Here is a 23,158-nt window from a genome sequence, read left to right on the forward strand (position 1 = left end):
CATGTTCCAAAAACGGTCGAAATTTTATGCGAACTATTTCTTGTTCGCAGTGGGATGTCGGAATAATATATGGATATTTGTTGTGTGTAGTGTTTCATATCTTAGACTTGTACAACTTGTACATTTATGTGTAAGCTTACAGTTAGAAGTATGGTACGTTTATTTTGTAGCATTTCTAGGAGTTGTACTTGATATTAAGTCGGCCAAAATGGTCTTAAATTATTCATAGAACTTATTTGCAAACTTTGTTACCTATTTGTTGTTTACTATAAATGATGGGTGGGTTACATTTATCCAAGCTAAATATGCCAAACAGTTACTTTTATTTTGGGCGTCATGTGACTAATGTGGGTGTCCTTAATAGGTGTTTGAATGACTGGTGGGGAGATGAAAAAGTGGCTATGAAGATATACGGGAAAGTTATGTTAATGTGCGAATAACAAAAACATAGTCATGCATAGGAAAGACAAATTTATGAGCGAGGAAGAAAATCGAGCAATAGATAAACAGATGACGAATATACAGCGGAGCATACGCACAAAAGAACAACAGTGCATAAAAGAGCGAGCGAGAGAGAGAAAGACAAAGAGAGACGACAACAACAACGATGAGCGATTATCAATACGAAAAGCTCGAAATATTAAAGTAAACTTATACGGCAAATTAAAATAGTTTTGAGTTAACGCAAATATACATTTCCATTAACGGTGGTCGGTGATCATAATTCTCTAGTGAACGCGTCCTATTTTTTTATGTTTGTTGTTGTAATAAAAATGATTTTTCGGAGTTTTCGGTTCTGTATTTTGGTTTTACTATGTAGCCATTTTAGTAATTTATTCAAATTATAAGTTAAATGTACATTTAAACTGAAATTTCGCGACATGCCCCACCCTCCACTCACTGCCTATGACGCGTGAGTTGCTGGCGCACACTTTGCCAAAATCTATTGTGTAGCCAAAGAAAGAGCACCACAATCTGCATGAGCACGGGCCAATGTTGCAGCTCCTGTTGCGTTCGTCGCTTTAGCTTTCTCAGTTGGGCCATTGCCCCGACACACTCGTTCACCGGGTCATATCTCAGATTGTAGTTATAATAGTAATAGTTGTTGTTGTGGCAACGTATTTGTTTCAGCTCTACCGAATCTAAGGAGTTATCGTTGACAGTTGCACTCTGCTGATGAGTGTATTGGTTTCCCGATATATTTTGACTGCTACATCGGTTGTTTCTATGGTTTTGGTTATTTTGAAATATATTATTTTGATATTGATTTGTTGCTGTTATGGATGTGGGAATCATGTTTGGATTTATATTGTTGGTTGGCTGTCTAGAGTTATTATGGTATTTTTGTGGTTTACGATAATATTACATGATAACACATTTTCCCTTTTCAGCCCACGGATTGTTCTTTTTGTCCGGTGCATTGATTAACGGGTCGTTTTTCTCGTTTTCCTCTATGAACGACCGCATTCTGTTGGGATAAGATGAAATAAATATTGCATTATTTATTAAGTTGTTGATGGTTTACAAATTTGTATTAATTGGAATAGAGTTGCGTAAAAATTTTATGGTCATGATAAAACAGTACTTTCTTTGCGTTCGAAAAGGTTTCAGCCTGAATTTGAAACATGAGAGTAATATTAGGCATAAATTTGACACCTACTTAAAAAACCGCACCAAATCTTAAGAAACAGTTATACGAGGGGATGTAAAGATTGTACTTCGGTATGTGGAATTTTAAATCAGGAGCTTTACATTTGCAATTGTTGTATATTAAAAAAAATGTGTTGTTGCTAGCCAGGGCAATATTTGCTTGCTTACCCTGGATAATTAACGCTATATCGCCGTTCATTTGCTGCTTTATTTGATGCTTTTATTTGTTTGTGTGTCTTACCTTTATGCCTTATTCTGTTCTGCACCTTTTACCCTTTCCAGTACCTCAGCAATGTCAAATCGAAACTTAAATTGCCAAATTTCCAACAAAAAAAAAGAAAATAATAATAATAATATGGATTTAAATTATGAAATTTCTGATCAATTTAATTGAAATATGGTGGCCGCCCTCGTCTGCAATTCTCATGCCAAGTACCTAAGCGCTGGCACATCGACAAATAAATAGTGAAATTTCTAATAAAAAATTAAATAGTAAAAATGTTTGTAGAAATTAAATGAATATATTTGTAAAAATATTGCCACCCTCCTCCGAGATACCAAGTACCTAAGTTATGGCTTTTTAAAATTACGATTTCTCTTTTTTTTACATTTTCTTTCCTTTTAAATTGCTGTAAATGTTATACACTATTGCTGTAAATATTCTACACTAATGTACAGCGTATTGCAAAGTCGGTACACCAGACTTTCTTTTCTTTATGTGTAGTACATATGTATTTATTTGCACGACTACATAGAAAATGCTGTAAATGTGAACAGCAGCTTGGCGCCATAGTTCTTGTGTCAGACTACACATGTTAATGCCGCATTTAGTGTACTATATAGTATGAATATGTATGTATGTATTTACTACAAACTGCTAACCATAATCACATACCCACAATCTCCTATCACAGGCATGATAATGGAAATGTCTGACAACTATTTAACAATCGTAACATTAGCTGTTATATTTCCTTTAACGTTGCCTATGCCCACTTTTGTGCCTGCGTTAGGCATTCTATGCGGAATATTTAAGAATACGTAATTTGCTTTATATGCCTTTAATGTATAGATGCGCATGCCATTTTTAAAAATTATGTGCTTTTAAAAAAAATGTCAATTCAAATCGAAGGTCAGGTCAAAGTCTACAAAAAGGATTTTCTTTCAATTGTTCAGTCAATCCGCTGTAAGGATGCTTATGTATATAATATGATTGCGAAGAAGAACACAACAACTACACAGAACCTAAGTATCCATAAGAAGAAGCATTTAAGGGGTCTTCTTCATCGATTCTATACGTGAGACTAAAACGTCTCATGCCAATCTATTTAATCACTTAAAATCCCATTGAGGTTTAATTATTTCCTATGCTTTAATGGAATTTGGTAATAAGTATGTATATAAATCTAAGTTGCACCACGTATCCAGTTAGATGTTTGATTTTTACAAATAATAATTCAAAAAAAATTTAATTGGAAGTATTCCTACTATTTTATACGAGTATGTATGCAATAGCAACATGTCTGACGAACTAAGCCTGAGTAAGGAGTACTGATTGAAATAGACACTTTAGGGTTAATGAAATTTTAAAAGGATAAAGGTGCTTTAAAATACCCAAAAATAAATCAAACTTTTATTTTACATGACAAATCCTTGGAAAATTTATGATTTCCTAAATAAACTACATTTTAATATCATACAAAAAGAGCAGTTTTGATTGATTTTGACTGTTCTTCGAAATCCTTCCTAAAAATGTGCCCTACATGTTCTGGGTTGTTTGAGTTCAAGAACATTCTATTTAAATTAAATTCCTAGAGGTACCCAAAAGGGACAATAGGCATGAGTTGAGCTTGACATCAAAACGTTATTACTGCAAAAGTCATTCCGAGCACTTAACATTAAAATTGCACTTGTGTTATGCCACGTCTTTGTCTCTTTGCTTTGTCTGCCTTCGTACTCGAGTGGGTCGGCAGAACGTGCAAAAATCACTAAAATGTATGTATATTTTGCGAGCAAGCACAATTTAAAAAATTAAAACGAGGTAAGGCGAAAAGGTCAGATCAAGAACTGAGATGAATGCATTTTTGAGAATTAAGCTTAACAAAAGTATTAAGTTGGAGGCAAAAGGGTCACGCAAAACTGTGTATATTAAGGCACATCTTTTTAAATGCCACTGTTTGAGAATAGGGATCTTAGCCACGTTGGCCTATCTGTATAAGTATGTGATTGAATTTGTATTATGATAGATAGCAAGGTAATACTTTGAAAACAGGGAATTATCCCCTTAAGAGCCCACTTCTAATAATTTGATTATAATGCTTATTATATGCCGTTGCATTTGAGATCAAGTAGTATAAACTTTGAAATGATTGAGGATTAATAGGCTTACAGTTAAATCTATGGAAAACTTAAATTGTACCTACATACAGCTCAACGTTGCACATTCGTTGACCTAGTTAACATTTGGGCCAAACGCCCGCAGCCCGCAATAACAAGGCGCAGACTGTTGATAAAAATTGAGTTCGTTTTAATATATGCTAAGAAACTAAGTTGAATATGAAAGTTAAACGCATAGAATGGTATTAAAAACATTAAACATGCAAAATTTTATTCCCAGAATTCACGTAATTATGAAACGAATTTTGAGGTTTGGAAAATTCTGCTATAAATTTTATGATTTTGCAGCATAACGATAACTTTAAGATATTGAATTTTTACAAGTATTTAAACTCACAGAAAAAAATTACAAGCCTATCAGATGAGGGACAACCGTTGGACTAGTTAGAGGGAGGAATTTCCATGAGTAGACAATTTAAAGTGGGGGGGGCACGGTTCACGAAACTTTTATTTGTGTAGTGCGAATTCAAATTCAACACTTGCACGTCCTTTTTGTTTTATTGCTTTATTATTTGCTACTTGGGTCCGCAGGAACGGCTTAGCAAAGTTACACAAAACATTGAAGTATTGGGGCAAAGTGAAATGCTTAAAATTGAAAGAGGACTTTTTCATCGAGTGTATGAAAAGTGAACTGAACTAAAAGTTTGCTACCGCATGCTCAATGTTATTCGTAATTGCAAAAAAGACGTGTCTTCTTACCCTCAAAAAACTCGTATAAAACAAAACCATGAATAACAGTTAAAGAGTGGTTAAGGCTGTCACACAGCAATATTGTTGGTATAGGAGGAAACTAGAGAGGCATACCACCTCGCAGGCTGTGTCAATCAATCCAATATGTAATGTCGGAAGTTGATGCTAGTCATTATACTTAAAAAACGAGTTGCCTTTTCATGAGTATATGGGGTCTGATGCAGTTAACTGCACTATCAACAATTGACCACCAAAGGGAGCGACACGAGCTCCCATCGTGTGCACCATGCAGCATGGGGTTGGCCTAATTTGCATGTCAATCAAGCATTTTAGTTTCAGGTTTTGATCCTAAATAGAAGTGCTGTACCTCAAGTAACTCCTCAAAAATACATTTAGTGTACTAATTACAATTTTCAATTATCCGATTTACTGCAAATTTGGAGAACACAAGTTTTTGTTTAATGCCTATTCAGTTATATTATTGTGAATATTCTGCATACACGGAAAAGATCTGCTTCAAATTATTATTCATATTAATGCACAGACCTAAATAAATAAATTAGACTCTTTATATTATTACTTGCATTGATAAAGGAATTAAATCTAAACTGAAGAAAATAACCTTATCACCGCATCACTTACTTTGAAAAAGGATCTGTGGCTATTTTTGAATTAAATCTAAACTGAAGAAAATAACCAGATCACAGTAAGGGCAATTTCATCTGTTAAATACCTTTTCTACCAAGGAGGTGGTAATATAATTGCTCTGGATTTTCAGATACAAATGCAAAGGCCAAATCGTTTTCACAAAGAATGGAACCCTTCATTTGACAAGTTGTAGTTTCTATTTGTAACTATTTATTTATGTATTTTTACTTACACCATAATTCTTTTCACAAAGAAAAACAAATTTCATATTTATGTAAATATTTTCCTCAGGCACTCAACGTATGTCTGAGGTAGGGGCTATGCTGTCTCTTAATGTTCAGGTGTCGTTTTTAAGAGCGTCAGTCGGTGACAAGTATATGAATATTTCACTTCTATATAGTGCCTAGTGGCCTAAACACCCAGTACAATGCTGGTAAAAGCGGGGTCGTTTGGATAGCGTGGAGTGCAGCTCAAAGGACACATTGTTAGCGGCGACTGTGAAGGGTGGTTGATTGCACATACATACAAAATAGCAACGCAAAGTTTTGTTTTTATTATGTTTCCAATTTGTTGGCTGCTAAATGCCAGAGTCACTTGCCGAGAACTTTTCATAGATTTATTTCATTTTAGAATGTTGTTTAAAACTTGAAGAACATTATTGAAAAATAACTTTCGAAGAACATTTGCAAGATAGCTACTTTTTAATTTATCTTAATATTTTGTTACATTAAAAAAGTGAAAAAAAAATTGTAAATTTTTTTACTCACTCTGCAATGCTTTTAGACAACGGCCAACGGTCCATGGAGGCCTGATATTTCATATTTTCGATTTGCTTCTTTAATGCGTCCCGATCCATGTTTTGTAGAGCACTGGGATCCATGGCGGCTAAAATTTATCCACATACCACCCCTGCAAAGTGCAAAAGAGCAGACAAAAACGTGTGAGAAAATTGCAGCTCCGAAGGTTGCTATAAAACTCTCATCTGTGAGAATGGCTGCACAGTCTAATGGCAGGCGGCAACACTTAGCACTGCTCCCAGGGTTTGCCTTGGCTGGAGTATGCGGGATACATGATGTCTACTCTTAAACATCCCCATTAAATGCTATGCACAAATAAGCTTTTCGTCTCATTTATAGCATCAAATTGCGACTGCGCGTTGCAAAAACTTATAACAGAGAGGCGAAAAAGAGCGCCAATAAACATAAATGTGAGAGCCTTGGAGTACGTAGCATTTAACATTACAGCTTTAAGGGCGGTTTACTGTTTACAGGATATGTGTGTGGATTTTGCAGTAAAGAAAAAGGGCGCGCCCACAATAAAACAAAGCATACTGTATGGCAGGCATAACTAATATAATAATTTAATAAAAAAAAACACTGCTAACATCTCATTTCTTAAATAAATTGTTGAAATGCAAGTACAAATAATTCGGTTGGTCGAAAATTGTATTCTCTTATGGCTTTATCGATTCATTCTGATAGCGTGGTAGTTAAGTTATTGGTATAAATTTTGCTTAGCATAAAATTTAATCTATGTGTAACAAACTGTCATTTGAAAAGCAATATCCCCTATCACTAAGGTACAGTAGATAATATCATCACAAACATTGCGCAGAAATTATTGTTATCGTTGTACAATACAGACTGTTATACGAATTCGGAAATGTGTATTAGTTTGCGAACACTGCCATAAATTCTTTAATCATAATTCTGAAGAAAAAGTATTTATTACATATCGATTACACTGTGAACTTTATTAGTTTAAAATATATTTTAACAATTCATAAGTAATTCTGAGAAAATAAACACATAAACATGCTAGAAAGTCTATTTTAGCAGTGGCTGTTATTTAGCTTAGACATAAACCCCAACTCTGTTGAGCAAAAAGCCGCTGGAAATGTTAAGTTACATTAAGTAAGGGTCAGACAAGCCAGTACTATTATTAGTTCAAACAAATATGTGTTTTTATTGTTAAAGATATAAAATATATATTTTTAAATGCATTCATTTCCATAGTTTCTTCAATTAAATCATAGATATTCGCACCTTGTATTTTGCTTTCAATTTTTAAAATAATTGTATGACTTGGGAGAATTTAGAACTATAGATATAATAATATATATACTTTGTAAGGCCTGGGTTGCTATCTGGGCACAGGGTATAAAAAGAGCAAGTAGGTTTTCGACAGATACGGTAGCACATTCATAAGAGTCATTACTTAATATTAATTTTCGTTACAATTCTCCAATAAAGTTGACATTTAGTAATGTTATCTAATCTTTATAGCTTTCAATTGACTCAATCAAATTCTTCAGCCAAATTTGTAATCGCTTTAATTGCCCCAAATAGTTTTATTACAATCCAAGCAAACATAGTCAAAAAATTGCTGAATGTAAAAAACAACCCACGGCAACATTTGCGTTTTTTTTTACATGACCATTAGTTTATTCATAAACTCAATGTCTCTCTATTAAGCTCATTATAATGTTTCAGTACAGTAAAAATTCAATTGCACACAGGTTTTTCTTAGTTTTGAAACAAGTACTAAACAGCAAACTAAATTGAAACACAAAAAGCGCTTCGTTCGGGGCTGAAGGTAAATACAATACAATGCTATAAATTCAGTGCTCGGCAGGTAGCCTTAGAAATGCACATTTCATCTTTCGACGGTTGGAAACGGTGAACAATGCTTTTGTGTGAAACTTGTTAGAAGCGTCATGTACAGAAACAACGATAGAACTATTGAATAGCCGATCAATAGGCCTGAAGCGATTTCATTCAATTTGCAAGGTTGGCATAATGTTGCGTTTTTAATATCTCTACACAGACTGATGAATGAATCACTTATATCAAAGGATGTTGTTAAAAATTAAAAAGCATTTTAATCGTTGAATGCAAATGTGTGAATTAATCCAATTTGTTGAACATGGAAATGTATAGTAGCAGAAATAATCTTCGGCTATGCCGAAAACATTTAAGTATATACTATGTTGGATCTGCCACGCCATTTTCTGTTACATTTTTCACTTTGCATAAACCCAATATACTCCTGTACCTTTCAGGTACAGAATATACAATTTCAATGATACACGGGCAACAACAACTGGCAAAGCACCAATCGAAACGACGCCAGACTTTCTCGCCTGAGGAGCCTGCCCAGATATGTATGTGCACAAGCAATTTATGGCTTAAAAAATTGTCTACCATTTTCTATGTTATTGAGCGTAGAATAACTTTTGCATATATTGAATGTATATCTCAAGACAAATGAATAGCTACAATAATTTAATAATATTTTATAAAACTTCTTTGAAACAGCAGAATATGTTTTTAAATGCTAAAACGTTTCTACACGCAATTTTCTGTGTTGTATTCACGCCAATTTTCGATAAAAAAATCGAACTTTGAAGTGTCAGGGGGAGTTACTCAGACAGTCTATGCACTGCGTGCTTTTTTATATTTTTTCACTTTTGCTAGTTGAAAACCACTTCAAACTAATATTAATAAGCTAACACACATACTACTTATACGTGTATACACATACAGAGGCGATAGGGATAACAAGAGTCGTTGAAAGTGCTTGAGGGTGTTACTGACACTATCGCTATCCAATGTTGTAGAGGTCATTGAGTCATGAAAAGGAAAGTGGTATTATGCACATAACGCGCATTTTTAGTGACACATTAGCAACGACCACCTTCTTTCTTAAAAACCCTTGCAAAGTTTGGTCTGTAATTTTTTACGAAATGATAAATGGTATAGACTCTGTGCCTATTACGAATCCGGTCGGTTTCAAAGCAAACATTTCTAATCATTATTGTTAAAGAAAGTGTGATGTATATATATTTAATCAGGAGAACGTAACTGCCAATGAATTGAATACAGATACATTTAAACATTTAAAACCGCTCAGAACCTCGATGTAAATTCGAATTGGCACAATTAGTGAACTATGTAATCATTTTTACTGACTACGTGCTTCTTACTAACCGCAGATATGCGTGCCGATAGTTGATTATTGAAATATGTGCCAGTAGCAATTACTTTACGAGACAATGAATAATTATACATACTCGTATAGGACATGTCAGCAACTTTTTTTTTACTGAGTTGTATACAAAAATTGACCAAACTTAAGCAAATTGTTGACGAAATTTTCAGTCAAAACAAAAAGTATGTACGAAAACAAAAAAAATTTTAATAATTTTAAGTTTTCATAGAATGCATTTTTTTTCGGAAGAGCGTAATAGGTGTTAAATACTTGTATTGTAGGCAGGAATTCGGTTTTACCTAAACGAAACAAAAGTGCTTGTTCTAATTTCCTGCCTTTAATGATAGTCATTCAGGACAGATCGCACCTATATAGTATTTTATTCACAATATATTCCAAGATTTAAGAAATTAGGATGAGTAAAAGAAAACTTACCAGTCAAGTAAATAAATAATAAATTTGCCACTCTGCAAAAGTCTAGTTGCTAATACGATAATAGCCCGAGCCCAAATATATATGCAACACAAAAAGCACTCGTCGTTCTCGCTGCGGGCTGACTGTCCGTAAGTTGGGCTGGTAATGTGATTAGTTGGCAGTGCGCTGCGTATCGATGTGTTTGTATGGGTGTAAGTAAATTTTAATTAAATTATGTTTTCGACTCTGGCGTTCTCCCTGTCTTTCACTCTCTCGCTCTTGGCCGTCCACTGTCTCACTTTTAACAGAAAATTCGATTGAAAACCCAAGACACGCACTAATAAACAAAAGCAATAATAGCAGAAAAGAACTAGTGAGCGCCCGTCCGCTGTGACTATAAAACACGAATGGCGGTTGAATGTGAGCAAGCAACTGCTGTGTGTTGCATACGCTGTGGCGCTCGGTACGCTTTGGCAATAAAGTGGAACACACGCACAGACGTCGTGTTTTGAGTGCAACTTGCATTGCGAGGTCTCAATGTCAGATTCCAAAATGGCATTTGGAGCGCCTCGGCTGCAGGCGTTGTTACTCAAATGCTGTGAGTGCATTCCGCTAACACAAAGGGCAAGGGGCGTTGGGAGCAGTTGACCACTGTTTTGGTTACGTTTTAGAATGATTACGACTTTGTATGTGGATGAATGAGTCGGAGGTAATCACATAGAAACGGTACCTATGTAGGCAAATTTTGGGAGTCCTTTTAATTGTGAGGCCATTGGATTACGTATGGGGCAGCACATATTTTCACAGACATTAATAAAATGCTAAATATATTACAGTACCCGTGGAAAAAAACAGCAGCACTTAATTTTGAAACAGAATATTTTAGCTTAAAAAAACGTAATTATTCATATTTAACATAAATAAATATTAAATATATACAATTGTTATTATTATTTTTTTTTTACTACTCGGTTGCTAATGCTGATTAAGAATATATATACTTTGTGGGGTAGGAAATGCTTCTGCCTTACATATATACCCTTTGTACCTTTAACTTCTGTCGCTATGAAATTAGGCAGCCAGGAAAGGTAGAATTGGTTTGATACCGCTGCTTGCAGTCCCACATACTAGGTTGGTCCTTATTGTTTCCGGGAGTTGAAGATCGGTTGGGAAACCGGTTTATTAATCCATTAAAATATTACTATAATTTGCAAGCACCAGCAATGCTTTTTTATTGTCCTTGTTTTAGAACCTCCCTCGCAGGCGAATGCTTCCTTCTGGAAGTAATCGGGCAAGTTCAATTCAGGCCATGACCATATCAACCCGCCACAGGTTTTTTAGGCCTTTACAACTAAATTGTCATGATCGCGAGCAGTAAAGCACAAGAGCGGTCGACGCGACACAAAATTCAAATTTACAAATTAGTATTTTTGATAAATAAAACAATATAACATTTTTCGATATTTCGTGTCATCGATACTAACTGTCACTAATGCTGTGAAAACATCATTTACCTACATCGATATTTGGAAATAGAATCATCGATGTTTTAAAGCGAATTTTTGGTCTTTGTAATTTTAACATTTTTGTTTAGAAATACCAATTTATTTACTGCTTGTATTACATATTAAGATCTCCTAGAGTGTTTGACAATTTGACCAGTTTTGCCGCGCAGGTGCCTACGATGTTGCTGGCACTTTTATGATTTGCCTGGTTACAGATTTAAAGTATTTATCATTTCTTTCCTAGAGGGCCTGGAATTCCACTATGCGAGTTTCTTTCAGAGTAGGCTCAGGTTTAAATCTCTGATTTAGGAAAAATTACCTTCCAAAACTGTAATTGGTTTGGTTGCTCCAAGTGTTGCCTTAGCGCGCTTATCGATGTTTTCAATAATGCCAATCATCGATATAGCAATGTTGAAATCGATGTATTTCCCAGCTCCAGCCCTTTCTTGTTCTTTCTTCGTGACCGCGTGGACGTTCATACGTAAAAGGTTAGCAAATTGTTTCTAAAACGTATAAAAAAATGAAACAAATGCGTTTTAATTATACATAAAGGGCCGCGCCCATAGTTTTACTATAGATTTTTAACAAAAAGTGATTGTTTTTGCAGCTATAAAAATGACTAATTCGAAGGGTTATCGTCGCGGTACCAGAGATATGTTCTCTCGCCCCTTCCGCAGGCGCGGTGTCATCCCTCTGTCTACATATATGCGGGTTTTTAAGATCGGCGATATTGTCGACATCAAGGGAAACGGCGCTGTGCAAAAGGGCTTGCCATACAAAGCCTACCACGGAAAGACAGGCCGCATATTCAACGTAACGCAACACGCTGTTGGCGTCATTGTAAACAAACGTGTGCGCGGCAAGATCCTAGCCAAGCGCGTCAACGTGCGCATCGAGCATGTCCATCATTCGAAGTGCCGTGAGGATTTCCTGCGACGTGTCAAGGAGAATGAGCGCCTGCTGAAGGACGCCAAGGCAAAGGGCACCTGGGTTAACCTGAAACGTCAGCCAGAACAGCCAAAGAAGGCGCATTTCGTCAAGAAACTCGAGGAACCCATCGCTCTTGCACCAATTCCATATGAATTCATAGCATAAAGCATTATTGGAATATCTGAAGTTATGTGGGTGTTTGATTTTGTAATTGTGTATAGTGATTGATTCTGAATGCGGTAATAGAATTGATTTCTATATGGTCACAGTATATTTGTTTCTGTGTAAAGTGTATTTCTGGGTGGGTTTGTAAGTATGCCAGGTAATTCCAGGGAACAGTCGATTGTGGTCTTAGTTTTAATGACCAAATTCCTAAATATCTGATGTTATGAGATTGTTTTATTATACCTTGTACACAAGTTTGGGGCGAATGTATTTTACGCAGAACGCCTCCTTGCCATCCCCACAATGTAAATATCGTATTCTTGATCAGTATGAAGAATCGATTTGAAAAATATTAAACATTTTATGTGCGAGTGGGTACGGTTTATTTAAGAATTGGGCCCACTCGACTCTAGCATTCCTCTCTTATTTTGTAATTGTGTGGAATGGTAGATTCTGAATAAGATGATAGAAATTAATTCTATATACAAAGTCAAAGTAAGCAATTAAGTAAAGTGCATTCCTGGTTGGGTTTGTGTCTATGCCAGGTAAATGCTGATTTCAGTCTTGCATTCAATTTATTTCAAAAATGCATTTATTTTGCCGCTTGATTTAGTTGAATGGAATTGTTAGTAGGAGCAACTGAATAGACAAAAGGAAACCGAAACTGCTACATTTTTAATTGTGTATTAGTGGGTTGTGCATAATTATTTCTAAAGTTGCGCACATTTTTTTAGATTCTCTAAAATGCCAAATACATTTTGTATGGAACAGATGACGATCAGCTGATTTACTCAATACGACAATTTAAACGTGTGGTAAGTATGTATGTATGTATACCGTCTAAAAAGCTGTTCTTTATTTGTAATATTTTAATTTCTTAGATTCATTGATTGCTTATTCTAGAGTACTGAGTTCGGTGCAATTCAATAAATTATATGTGTCATGCTTTCGTGCAAGCATAATTATATAGCAGTGCTTTCGTGCAAGCATAATCATATGGCAGTGCTAAAATTTGACACCAAACAACAAATACATTGAACAAAACAAATTTTTAATTTGATATGTATATGGATTTGGATAAAGTTTTAAACTCTGCCAACACCTGCGTCAATTGTGGCAAACAATTTATCAAACCTCAACATCTGATTCGTCACCAAGTCGTGCATACCAAGCAGAAGCCTTTTCCAGTAAGTGTGTTCCCGTTTTCAATTTAAATGTTTTTACACAATAGAATTTCACATAGTGCCCTAACTGCACGAGTAAGTTTTCACAAAAGAGCTCTCTGCAGAGACATCAACACCTCAAACATGCTGGCCGTGCATTAGTACCAACAACTGATAACGCCTTCTCGGAAAGAACCAACGAAGAGAATGCAGTACATGAGGTGGCGCAACATGCGCTTGCCGCCCTAAAACAGCTGCAAAGTGGCATGAAAATTTTAGCCACAAATGATGACATAGCACAGTCAGAGATTCCTCCACCAAAAATACAAGAAACACTTGAAGAGAGCCGCCTGTGTCAATTTGTACAGCTTAAGGACAAGTTGAATCCTACTGGCAAAATTGAATTCATAACTGCGCAAAAAATCCGACGAGGACCAAACATTTTTTATTATGTTTGTGAATTTTGCAGCAAGGACTTTGCCAAGAGTTATGATCTCATAAGGTATGAGTACTTATATATGCACATACATAAGCGCCTATGTTAATATTTAATTTAAATATTCTGAATAACTCATTTCTTTCGCAGACACAGGCGCACACATACCAAAGAGAGACCCTACACATGTATGTGTTTTAAACTTTTTTCAACGCAAGCCAAGCTAAACGAACACAAAAAGCGCCTGCATTTAGCTTCTAAGCAAAACGCCTGCCACCTTTGTATCGCTAGTTACAGCCGAAAACAAGATCTGTACATCCATTTAAGGGAACAGCATAACGCTTCTGTCCAAGCAGCATACAACGAGCACAGGAAAGTGAAACCTGACAGTGAGCTTTCCGGCCTTATTCACTTGCTCCCTCAACCCCAACCCATGAAGCAATTGAACATATTGGGAAGGCGCTACAAGTGCGTCTATTGTGCAAAGCACTTCACACGCAAATTTAATTGTCGCTCTCACATGATAACACATCTGCGACATTTGCTCGACGGCGAGCCAACGACGAATGCACATGGCAATAAAAGCTCGGGGGTGCTGTCAAGAAAAACTTGCGAGTACTGTGGTAAAACCTTTCAAAAACCAAGTGATCTCACTAGACACTTGCGCATCCATAAAGGATTAAAAGCACACTCTTGCAGCGTGTGCCAAAAACGCTTCACATTAAAATCAACGCTGACCGCTCATATGCAAACGCATCAGAGTCAGCGCCCAGTTGTGAACTGTCAGGTATGTGGAAAATCGTACTCTTCTAATACAGCTTTGCAACTGCACCTCCGACTACACACTGGCGCTCGTCCCTTTAAATGCGAAGTGTGCCATCAAACATTCCGCACATCGGGTCATCATATCGAACATATGCGAGCCGCACGACACAAAAGTAAAGTCGGAATACTGAACTAATAAAACAATTTTTAAATTGCTCCATTTAATGTACATTGCAATGATCAATACAAATTATATAAACTAGGTTATAATACATTAACATATAGTCTTCAGCTTCATGTCCCCCATGTTGTATCTGTTATGTTAGACATTAAAACCTGGAGAGGTCCCATAATGGAACTGCCTGTCGAACTCTTGACTTTTAGATAGCTCACTGAGCTTTTGTCGTTTGTCCGAAGGAAGAATAAAATCATCAATCTCTTGCATTTCTGAGTCGCCACGCTTCCGTCTCAAGACCTGGGATACTGTCGATTCGGACGGTTCCTCCAGCTCATGCACCTTGTACACCAAGTAGTTTGGTTCGATGAATTCGTTCGATCTACAGGAAGTAAAGAATATGATATTTGTAATAATTTCGAAATGATCAAATAATTGCAAATTCGCACAATTATGATCTAAAATAAAAAAGCTTACAATTTCAGCAAGTAAGGATCAAATGGAAAGAATGTCTCGAGAGTTTCCTCTGGTAGAGCCTTGTCATAGCCATAAACGGTGGCCAACTTGCGTCGTGCATTCCGCTCTAAAACAGTGTGGCAGTACGCCAATTGGTGAGTACGCATCACACCAGCAAAAGCGGTGGCAACTGGTTGTAGACAGTACCGTAACGGATTAAAATGGCACATTGCCAGCCTCGAGAGCTGCAAGGACTGCAAAAAGAGCAAGTCTAAGCAAAAAAAGAGAAGTTCAGTAATGTCTCAATGAACAATTTAAGATAACCTTACTTTTAGGGCTAGCAGTGAGGTCACGAGCTCGAAACGCTATTAGATAGAAAATAGCTTGACAAACCGAAAAGAACACTATATTGGCTTTAAGGGTACAGTTTTGACTGTATTCGTCACTGTCGTCTATATAGGTATGTGCCCATTTGCAAAGCTCCTTGAGATATGAAGTGATGGTGCTGCAAAAGAATCAATTTAGCCGCTTTTATAAATTCTTAAGGGCAATACTACCCTATTGTACATTTAACTCACTTTAATGGCACGTACTTGGCACGTGCCAGGAAACTGGCCATGTAGCCGACGGCCGCATGTCGTATAACAGCTGACATGTTAGGGTTCTGAACCTTCTGCAACAGCGTATAGAGGAACGATTCAGCATACGGCTGCTTGAAGCTGCAGACGTGAAATATTACGAATTGGACGTGATGAGTGTTGTGGCTGGGAAGCAGCACATTCTCGAAAATGTTCAACAGCATCTTGAAAAAACGATTTTTAGAACACCGATCTTCTTCCGTGGAGTCGCGTACGGGACGGCATTTATTTTCCAGGAACTTGTAAAGTCTCATTAGACATATGTCCAATGTTTGTGCAATGGGGTGCTTCATGCATTGAACCGGTTTTGACCCAGCGTTTGGGAGGTCTTCCATGTGAAACATATGATCCTCATCCATTTGGTCTTCATCATCAGTTTCCTCATCGAGATCAATTTCGTCCCGTGGCGCATTCACGTCTAATACTAACAGTCTAAAAAGAAAGTTAGATACTAGGTTCATAATTTAAAGTGCAAACAATAACTTACTTCTGCAGTACCAGCTGCAAGAGCACCTCCTCAAAAACTGGCTTATATTCTATGAGCCGTAGCACATTGTACAGAAAACCAGCCGTAACATGTGCAGGTCTTTTAAAGTAGGGAAATTTGGCAGCTATTGCATCAAAGACTACATCCATTGCCATAGGCACTGCTGTGAGAATGCGATTTAGTAGAGCGTGCACAATTTCCAGCTCCTCGCGTACACTTTCCGACGGGCAACCGAGGATCCAATCAGCATCCTGGTCGCCTGGAATCCAGTTGACGATCAGGTTTTGCACACCCATGTGTATATAAGTATTGTGAGCAACTATGACATCTATGCTAAATTCAATATACGCCTGCACTGCTTCTTTGCTGCGCTTTTTCCAGGACAACGACAGCAGGGCCTCTACAACGTTAGCAAACTGTGATGTGAGATCATGCACAATTTTGCGTGCATCTTGCATAATTGTCACAACTTCATCATCCTAAAAAAGGCAAAATAATACATAATATTTCCGTGATTTTTAAACTGCCAAAACTTACGCTTAACTGTGCTTCGCGTAGAAAGAATGTAAATTCTTTAACTGTGTTGAAATCGTTTTTGTTTAGGGCCGCATTAACCGATGCGATGAGGCCTTTTTCTTTTGGCGTGGCAAAGCGCACCTTGTTTAGGGCTGCTGTCTTGGCACGCTCCCGGTCTGCTGTGCTTACAGGTTTCAGTATGGACGTAATGCCCGTCTTTGTCGTGTAAACAGACATAATTCAACGGATACAAGTTAAAGGAAAATCAGACTGTTGCTATTTCTCTATAATGCGCAATTCCTAGCAAGTTGCACTGATAACGTAAGCAGTTGCTCTCTGATTCTTGTTGACCACAACTAAAACATATTTTAGTTCAATATTCTATGAATAAGACCGCTCCTAATACACTTCATACAATCCGATCGTTGCAAAATGTTCATTATCCTTAACACCTCAACTGATATTCAACTAATTCGCTAATGAATCTGCGTAAGAGCCCAAAAAAACAGCACGTTGTGCGCTGTCACTTAAACAGTGTTGCATAACGACAAATTACAGCGCGTCGTGCAGGGCTGAGAAAAAAAGACATTTTTCTCAGACGTCCACATGCTGAAGTCCGGTAGTTGCTAAATTATAATTCGGCATTTTATTATTCCACACAAGATGTCTTCGCTTTTTATGCTGGACACAAAGGGTGATCAACAGCTACTTGGTGAAGCCAAGAGCTCTGTCCCACTCTATAGCAATGTATTTCATGAAAAGGATTTACTGAGTGAAGCAGAAACAAACCACAATGTTGGTCAGAATGCAGATGATGGCGCTTTAGAATTTTTTTGTAATTCGTATTAATATTCGTTTTCTTTTCACTTGAGTTAAAATATAAATATGTATTTAAACTGTACAGGGGTTAAATTATCAAGCAAAGATATTAGCCAAGCTGTCGCCTCCGTGCAAACCGCAGCCAGCAAGAAAACTTCAAAAGTGGCCCTGGAACTGGCCGCAGTTTCTGAGCAATTAAACGTGGCTTTGCAAACTGATAATACATACACACGCAATACACCACAAAACCGTAGGCGTGGTGCCGCTGGCGCAGTCGACACCAGTGGCTTCAATGAGGAAACTGGCAAGATGGAAGAGGAGTTGGATTTGCGTGAATCGCTTGTGAAGCAACACATGCAAAACACGCGACACGTGCCGGGCTTTGAACAGATAAAAGCTCTACCCAGAGTTCCCATACGGAAACAGCGTATATTAAATCGAGTAAGTTAATTTGCCGTTCATTGGTAATTTCATTTTAGATTGTTAAAAATGATGACATATTCGACACCCGAAACTCTACATACCGTAGAGTAAAAGCATGGCGCACACTGCTTGAGGCACTCCTGTGGCAAGACTCAGCCATAGACAATAGCATCTCAGTTTCGTCCGTTGTAATCTTAGCGGCCGCCTGAAAGTGTTCGGCGGTTGCTGTAAGGCCAGCGGAACAGTAAGCATAGACAACACGCCAGTGACTGAGACTGTTGTCTGCCGTTAAACCAAGGCAGATAATTTACGCTTTGGCATATACTTCCACATATACTTTAATGAAACGCTCGATGCTATTGCCGTTAAACAGCAGCTGCTGAGGTGTGCGTCAATGCAACATTGACGACGTCTTTAGTAATCTGATTTATAATACATTTAAATGTTTTTCTTTTGTGTATTATAAGCCGCTGCTAACAATGTATAATTTCTTATAGGCGGAGAGAGCAAAAACCAAGGGTAGTGGCTGGTTTGATCTGCCCGCCACCGAAGTAAATCAAGAGATGAGAAACGAGCTGAAGATCATACAAATGCGTTCTGTCCTAGATCCTAAACATTTCTACAAGAAGAACGATCTGAAAGTGCTGCCCAAGTATTTCCAAATTGGCACTGTCCAGCACTCGCCTCTGGATCACTACAGCGAAAGAAATACTCGAAAGAGCAAGAAGACGTTGGTTGATGAGCTGCTAGAGGATGAGGCGTTCCAGAAGTTCAACAAACGAAAATACAATGAAGTACTTCAACGTACAAACAAATACGCTCATCGCAAGGCTATGAAGAAAATGAAGAAATTAAAGAAACATAAATAATGCAACTGGTAATATATATTCAACAAAAACATTTTTTATTGCTATCCCTATATACATTAAGATAGTTTCCTAACATCATCCTTCGCCGCTTCTGCCGTTTGCTTACGTTGTGTCAGCATGTTGCTTATAGTCATCGCGAGGTTGGTAAAGCATTTGGCATATTCAGAATCTGGATATTTAATGACAACGGGCACGCCAGACTCGCAGCATTCGGCTATAATCGGTTCAAGCGGCAGCGACACTAGTGTGTCGGGCAACCCCTTGAAGGATTTGCCTTCTGGGTCTTTAAACAACTCCATACGCTGGTTGCAATTGGAGCAGATTGAATATCGCATGTTCTCAACGAGTCCAAAGATGGGCACTTTAAATTTATTGTACATTTGTGCACCGCGCAGCGTCACTTCCATTGCAGCGGCATGTGGAGTGCTTACAAGTACGACACCTGCAATGGGCACATGTTGTGTCAACGACAGATGTACTTCTCCTGTACCCGGAGGAGTGTCAACGACTAGCATATCCAACGGGCCCCAATCGGTGCCTTTAAGTAAGCGTTGTATGGCGGACATAACCATCGGTCCACGCCATATTATAGCGCCATCGGGTGGCGTCAGCATGCCCATGGATATACACTTGATGTTATAGTTCTGTGGTGGCACCATCATGTTTTTGTCATTTACGAATGGCTCGCTATGCAAATTCATCATTAGTGGTATGCTTGGTCCGAAAATGTCACCATCCAGAAGCCCGACACGCTTGCCCATTCTTGCCATGCTTACAGCTAAGTTCACTGCAAGTGACGTACGATTTATTGAAATCCACTTAACTGATCAACGAGTCGTATAACTTGCCAGCCACGGTGGTCTTGCCCACGCCTCCTTTACCGGAAGCCACCACAACTATATCCCGTACGCCGGGTAGAGGGGCTTGTTTGGGAAGACCGCGCGCCATCATCGCAGTCTGATGTTCTGTTAGCTTTGTGGCAAAAGACCGGTAGCACAGGATCCGACTACGCGCTGCTATCAAGTTACAGCTTATCATTGCTTTTTCAATTATTTGTAGCATTTCTCCCCCTCATTAAAAATAGTAATGTTGTTAGGATTGACACTGACCCTTACAATTATATTTGCGTTGATAAAAATACCGAATTTTAAAAATTCGATTTGACTAATCGATAAAAATCCGATAAAATGTGTATTTTCTACGAATTTTTGTGTTATGTTTTCTTAGTAAAAATTACACGGCGTCAGATTTTATATTGAAAATAATTTAATATGAACAGAAGAAAATATAAATATTTTGAAGTGGTAGGGATAATTTTTAGAAAAGAAAAAGGGCGGGATGTTTAACTTCAAACAACAAATTACCGCCTTTAAGACGTTTGGGTTCAATTCATCTCTGAAACCTAACAGCTGATCTTTAGGCGGAAACTCTAGTTGGTTTTTATTTTATATACAACATACATACATATATTGTTTATGGGACCGATTATAAATAGGGTCTGCACGTCATGGACAACCAATCTTTTAATACACAGTTTTTGGAACTTGAAAGCGCGAAGCAAGATGGATGCTTGAACAAAATTTACAAAAAAGAAGAAAATTCAAAAGTTTCTGAACACGCAAACGAAAGGTATCCAGTGTGGTCTATAGAGGATGATACACTTTTCCAGCCATGCGGGCTCATAAATCACAGTGATGGCGCCGGAAAGTCTGTGTTTGTCGTCTGGAACGAGTATTACCTGCTTAATTTTCGCCTCAGAAATTCCAAAAGGGGAGAGAACGTAGACATGATAAAGGTCCGGGTTCCGTTGCCAACCAACGGACGCAGATATTTGCAAGCTATGTGTATCCTTAATTACAACAGCCTGTTACTAATGTCAGACGGGCATATTTATTGCTATGGCTCTATAAAATCCCTACACATTGTTCCCTGGCTCAGTGGCGTGCGTTGTTTTTCCCGAAACGAGAATGGTTTCAGTGTGATTCGTCACGACGAAATCAAGCAACGACTGTTTCTGGAGACCTATGCAGATGTACCAAGCTTTGATAAGGGCGAGAGTACTGTGCTGAGCAGTTTTGACATTACCTACGATGATCAGAACATATTTAATTGTGACTGGAAAAACGATCGAACAACGATTACAACGCTCACAGTCACCCAGGAGGATCATGATTTCATGCTGAAGCTATTTGGTGTGGCTACTATTGGAGAACAGCTGCACATTTTTAGCATAGCTGGACAAGTCTTTGCTCTACTGCCACAGGATCCAGACGCCGATCCTCATTATCTCATAGAAATGCAATGCACCTATGCAGCATCTGTTGATTTTGTACGCATATTTCCGAAAAGTAATCTCTGTTTAGTCTACCTGAGCTGCGGCAGCGTTGACATGTGGTTTGTCTCCAAGCTAACGGGCTTAAAACAGCGTCGTATGTACTTTGTCGGTGCCAAATGGCTGGATTTTGATGGCAGTAGCGATAATGGTGATTTCTACTATACTGATGGAGAACAAATTGTGCGTCTCCGATACGAATATGATGAGCTAACGGATAGTTGTCGAACGCACCGTTGCGCCAAATCCATACCGGGCATGGTGGCGTGCACATATGTGCAGCATTCAGAGCAACTTGTGTGTCTCAGCGAAAACAATATATTTTATCGAATAGGATTTAGCAAGCACACCAAGAATAACGCACATGGCGACATCCTAAAAGATCTGACGCCTTCGTTTCTTGAAAGTCTGTTAAAGGACGCACATGCGTTGGCACTCTTCGAGCAGCAGCCAGAACGTTTGCGACAGCCAACCAAGGCTGAGCTTGAAAATCAGCGATTGTTGGCTATTGCGCGCAAGAAAAAGGGCAGCTTACCTCTCTTAGAGGCATCACTGATGTATATGCGCTATCTGCCCCGGAACGATAAGAATACAGTAATTCTGCATACGGTCCGAAAAGCCGAAATAGATAGCAGCGGCATCTATGTCACACTTCGACTCAAGGTGAACGAACCTCAGCAACTACTGTGCAGCAATCAATGGCAGCTAGTAGTCTATCAGGAGGAGCAAGCTTATGTAATTTGTGTTTCACCACAGCTGCTGATTGATAGGGATTGCTGTATCTTGATATCCTTGCATAATGCCTTAAACGAAAAACTGCCTGAGTTCACAATGAAGCTTGTGGCGTTTGTGGAGTTGCACTCACAGATCTGTGCTATCACAATTCCAGTTGAAGTGAAAAAGACGAGCGAAACTTACTGTCGATTATTTAGTTTCCATCACTCTTCTTTTAATATATTTAATGAACCCACTGTCGCAGATATTATTCCAAACCAACCCAAAAGAACAGGCAACTTGATGATTACCCACAAAATGCAAGTACCCGAGAACACAAAGTTTGACGGAATATTCGCTGCCTTCGATGGTGAAAGTGAGTCCCAGGATAGTGTCAATGATATTTATTTTATTGATACGAAGCTTATCATTACTTCCACTGATAATTACGACACCTGTATCTTCACTTTGCAAAGTATGAATGCTCCGGCTATATATTATTTTAAGCTACATCTGGTGTTAAATGAGATCAAGTGCACAAATGGGGCAGAAGATATGAACTTAAATCAACAGATCACGGTATGCTATGCTGTGTCATAAGCTGGTTTGTGATATATTTTTAATCAATTTACTTTCTATAACACCTTTTCAGGAATTGCAATGCGACATTGAGAAATTTTATGGCACACAATCACCAGGTAAAGAAGGGATAAAAACAAATATTCCAGTATATTTGGAAACATTACATAGAGCATATGATAAAATACGCAATACAATATTAAAAAATTGAAAACTAATTTTATTATATTATTATGCTTTTGAATGCAACTTTTAAAAAAATAATTACCCTAAAAATATCAGTAGGGATGTAAGTCGGACCGAAAACATCAATTTGGATGTCCACCGATGGGTATTTAAAAAAAAAACGATGCATCGAAATAAACAGCAGTCGAATTGAAAACAACTCTGCTAGTTA

At 37.8% G+C, this 23,158-nt stretch overlaps 7 protein-coding genes and 1 non-coding gene across 8 annotated transcripts; 5 read left to right on the forward strand and 3 right to left on the reverse strand.

Annotated features, from left to right (window-relative positions):
• Positions 1 to 801: 801 nt before the first annotated feature.
• Positions 802 to 10,165, reverse strand: LOC115626634 (guanine nucleotide-binding protein subunit gamma-e). The gene is made up of 3 exons (XM_030522042.1): positions 9,811 to 10,165; positions 6,153 to 6,294; positions 802 to 1,468 (listed from the first exon to the last, which is right to left on the reverse strand). The coding sequence occupies exons 2-3, from the start codon at positions 6,263 to 6,265 to the stop codon at positions 1,363 to 1,365; spliced, it is 219 nt and encodes a 72-aa protein (XP_030377902.1). The 5' UTR covers positions 6,266 to 6,294; positions 9,811 to 10,165; the 3' UTR covers positions 802 to 1,362.
• A 1,571-nt stretch (positions 10,166 to 11,736) lies between these two features.
• Positions 11,737 to 12,497, forward strand: LOC115626318 (60S ribosomal protein L21). The gene is made up of 2 exons (XM_030521657.1): positions 11,737 to 11,782; positions 11,902 to 12,497. The coding sequence occupies exon 2, from the start codon at positions 11,910 to 11,912 to the stop codon at positions 12,387 to 12,389; it is 480 nt and encodes a 159-aa protein (XP_030377517.1). The 5' UTR covers positions 11,737 to 11,782; positions 11,902 to 11,909; the 3' UTR covers positions 12,390 to 12,497.
• An 865-nt stretch (positions 12,498 to 13,362) lies between these two features.
• Positions 13,363 to 15,050, forward strand: LOC115626278 (zinc finger protein 250-like). Its single transcript, XM_030521600.1, has 3 exons — positions 13,363 to 13,576; positions 13,633 to 14,054; positions 14,139 to 15,050. Exons 1-3 carry the CDS (start codon positions 13,451 to 13,453, stop codon positions 14,947 to 14,949), a joined length of 1,359 nt encoding a protein of 452 aa, XP_030377460.1. The 5' UTR covers positions 13,363 to 13,450; the 3' UTR covers positions 14,950 to 15,050.
• On the reverse strand, positions 14,942 to 17,525 carry LOC115626276 (RNA polymerase I-specific transcription initiation factor RRN3). Its single transcript, XM_030521599.1, has 6 exons — positions 17,047 to 17,525; positions 16,510 to 16,988; positions 15,963 to 16,454; positions 15,714 to 15,889; positions 15,406 to 15,655; positions 14,942 to 15,310 (listed from the first exon to the last, which is right to left on the reverse strand). The coding sequence occupies exons 1-6, from the start codon at positions 17,260 to 17,262 to the stop codon at positions 15,076 to 15,078; spliced, it is 1,848 nt and encodes a 615-aa protein (XP_030377459.1). The 5' UTR covers positions 17,263 to 17,525; the 3' UTR covers positions 14,942 to 15,075.
• Positions 17,526 to 17,632: 107 nt separating this feature from the next.
• LOC115626335 (deoxynucleotidyltransferase terminal-interacting protein 2) lies at positions 17,633 to 19,154 on the forward strand. Its single transcript, XM_030521680.1, has 3 exons — positions 17,633 to 17,860; positions 17,930 to 18,285; positions 18,765 to 19,154. Exons 1-3 carry the CDS (start codon positions 17,689 to 17,691, stop codon positions 19,134 to 19,136), a joined length of 900 nt encoding a protein of 299 aa, XP_030377540.1. The 5' UTR covers positions 17,633 to 17,688; the 3' UTR covers positions 19,137 to 19,154.
• Positions 18,329 to 18,698, forward strand: LOC115626640. The gene has a single exon (XR_003995613.1). It is a non-coding gene; the product is annotated as a small nucleolar RNA U85 (small nucleolar RNA).
• Positions 19,134 to 20,215, reverse strand: LOC115626334 (iron-sulfur protein NUBPL). Its single transcript, XM_030521679.1, has 2 exons — positions 19,985 to 20,215; positions 19,134 to 19,923 (listed from the first exon to the last, which is right to left on the reverse strand). The coding sequence occupies exons 1-2, from the start codon at positions 20,196 to 20,198 to the stop codon at positions 19,193 to 19,195; spliced, it is 945 nt and encodes a 314-aa protein (XP_030377539.1). The 5' UTR covers positions 20,199 to 20,215; the 3' UTR covers positions 19,134 to 19,192.
• A 425-nt stretch (positions 20,216 to 20,640) lies between these two features.
• On the forward strand, positions 20,641 to 22,987 carry LOC115626406. The gene is made up of 2 exons (XM_030521771.1): positions 20,641 to 22,761; positions 22,835 to 22,987. The coding sequence occupies exons 1-2, from the start codon at positions 20,644 to 20,646 to the stop codon at positions 22,970 to 22,972; spliced, it is 2,256 nt and encodes a 751-aa protein (XP_030377631.1). The 5' UTR covers positions 20,641 to 20,643; the 3' UTR covers positions 22,973 to 22,987.
• Positions 22,988 to 23,158: the final 171 nt, after the last annotated feature.

The sequence above is a fragment of the Scaptodrosophila lebanonensis genome, unplaced genomic scaffold (assembly GCF_003285725.1).
Source record: "Scaptodrosophila lebanonensis strain 11010-0011.00,11010-0021.00 unplaced genomic scaffold, SlebRS2 tig00000085-arrow-pilon, whole genome shotgun sequence".
Lineage (NCBI taxonomy): Eukaryota > Metazoa > Arthropoda > Insecta > Diptera > Drosophilidae > Scaptodrosophila > Scaptodrosophila lebanonensis.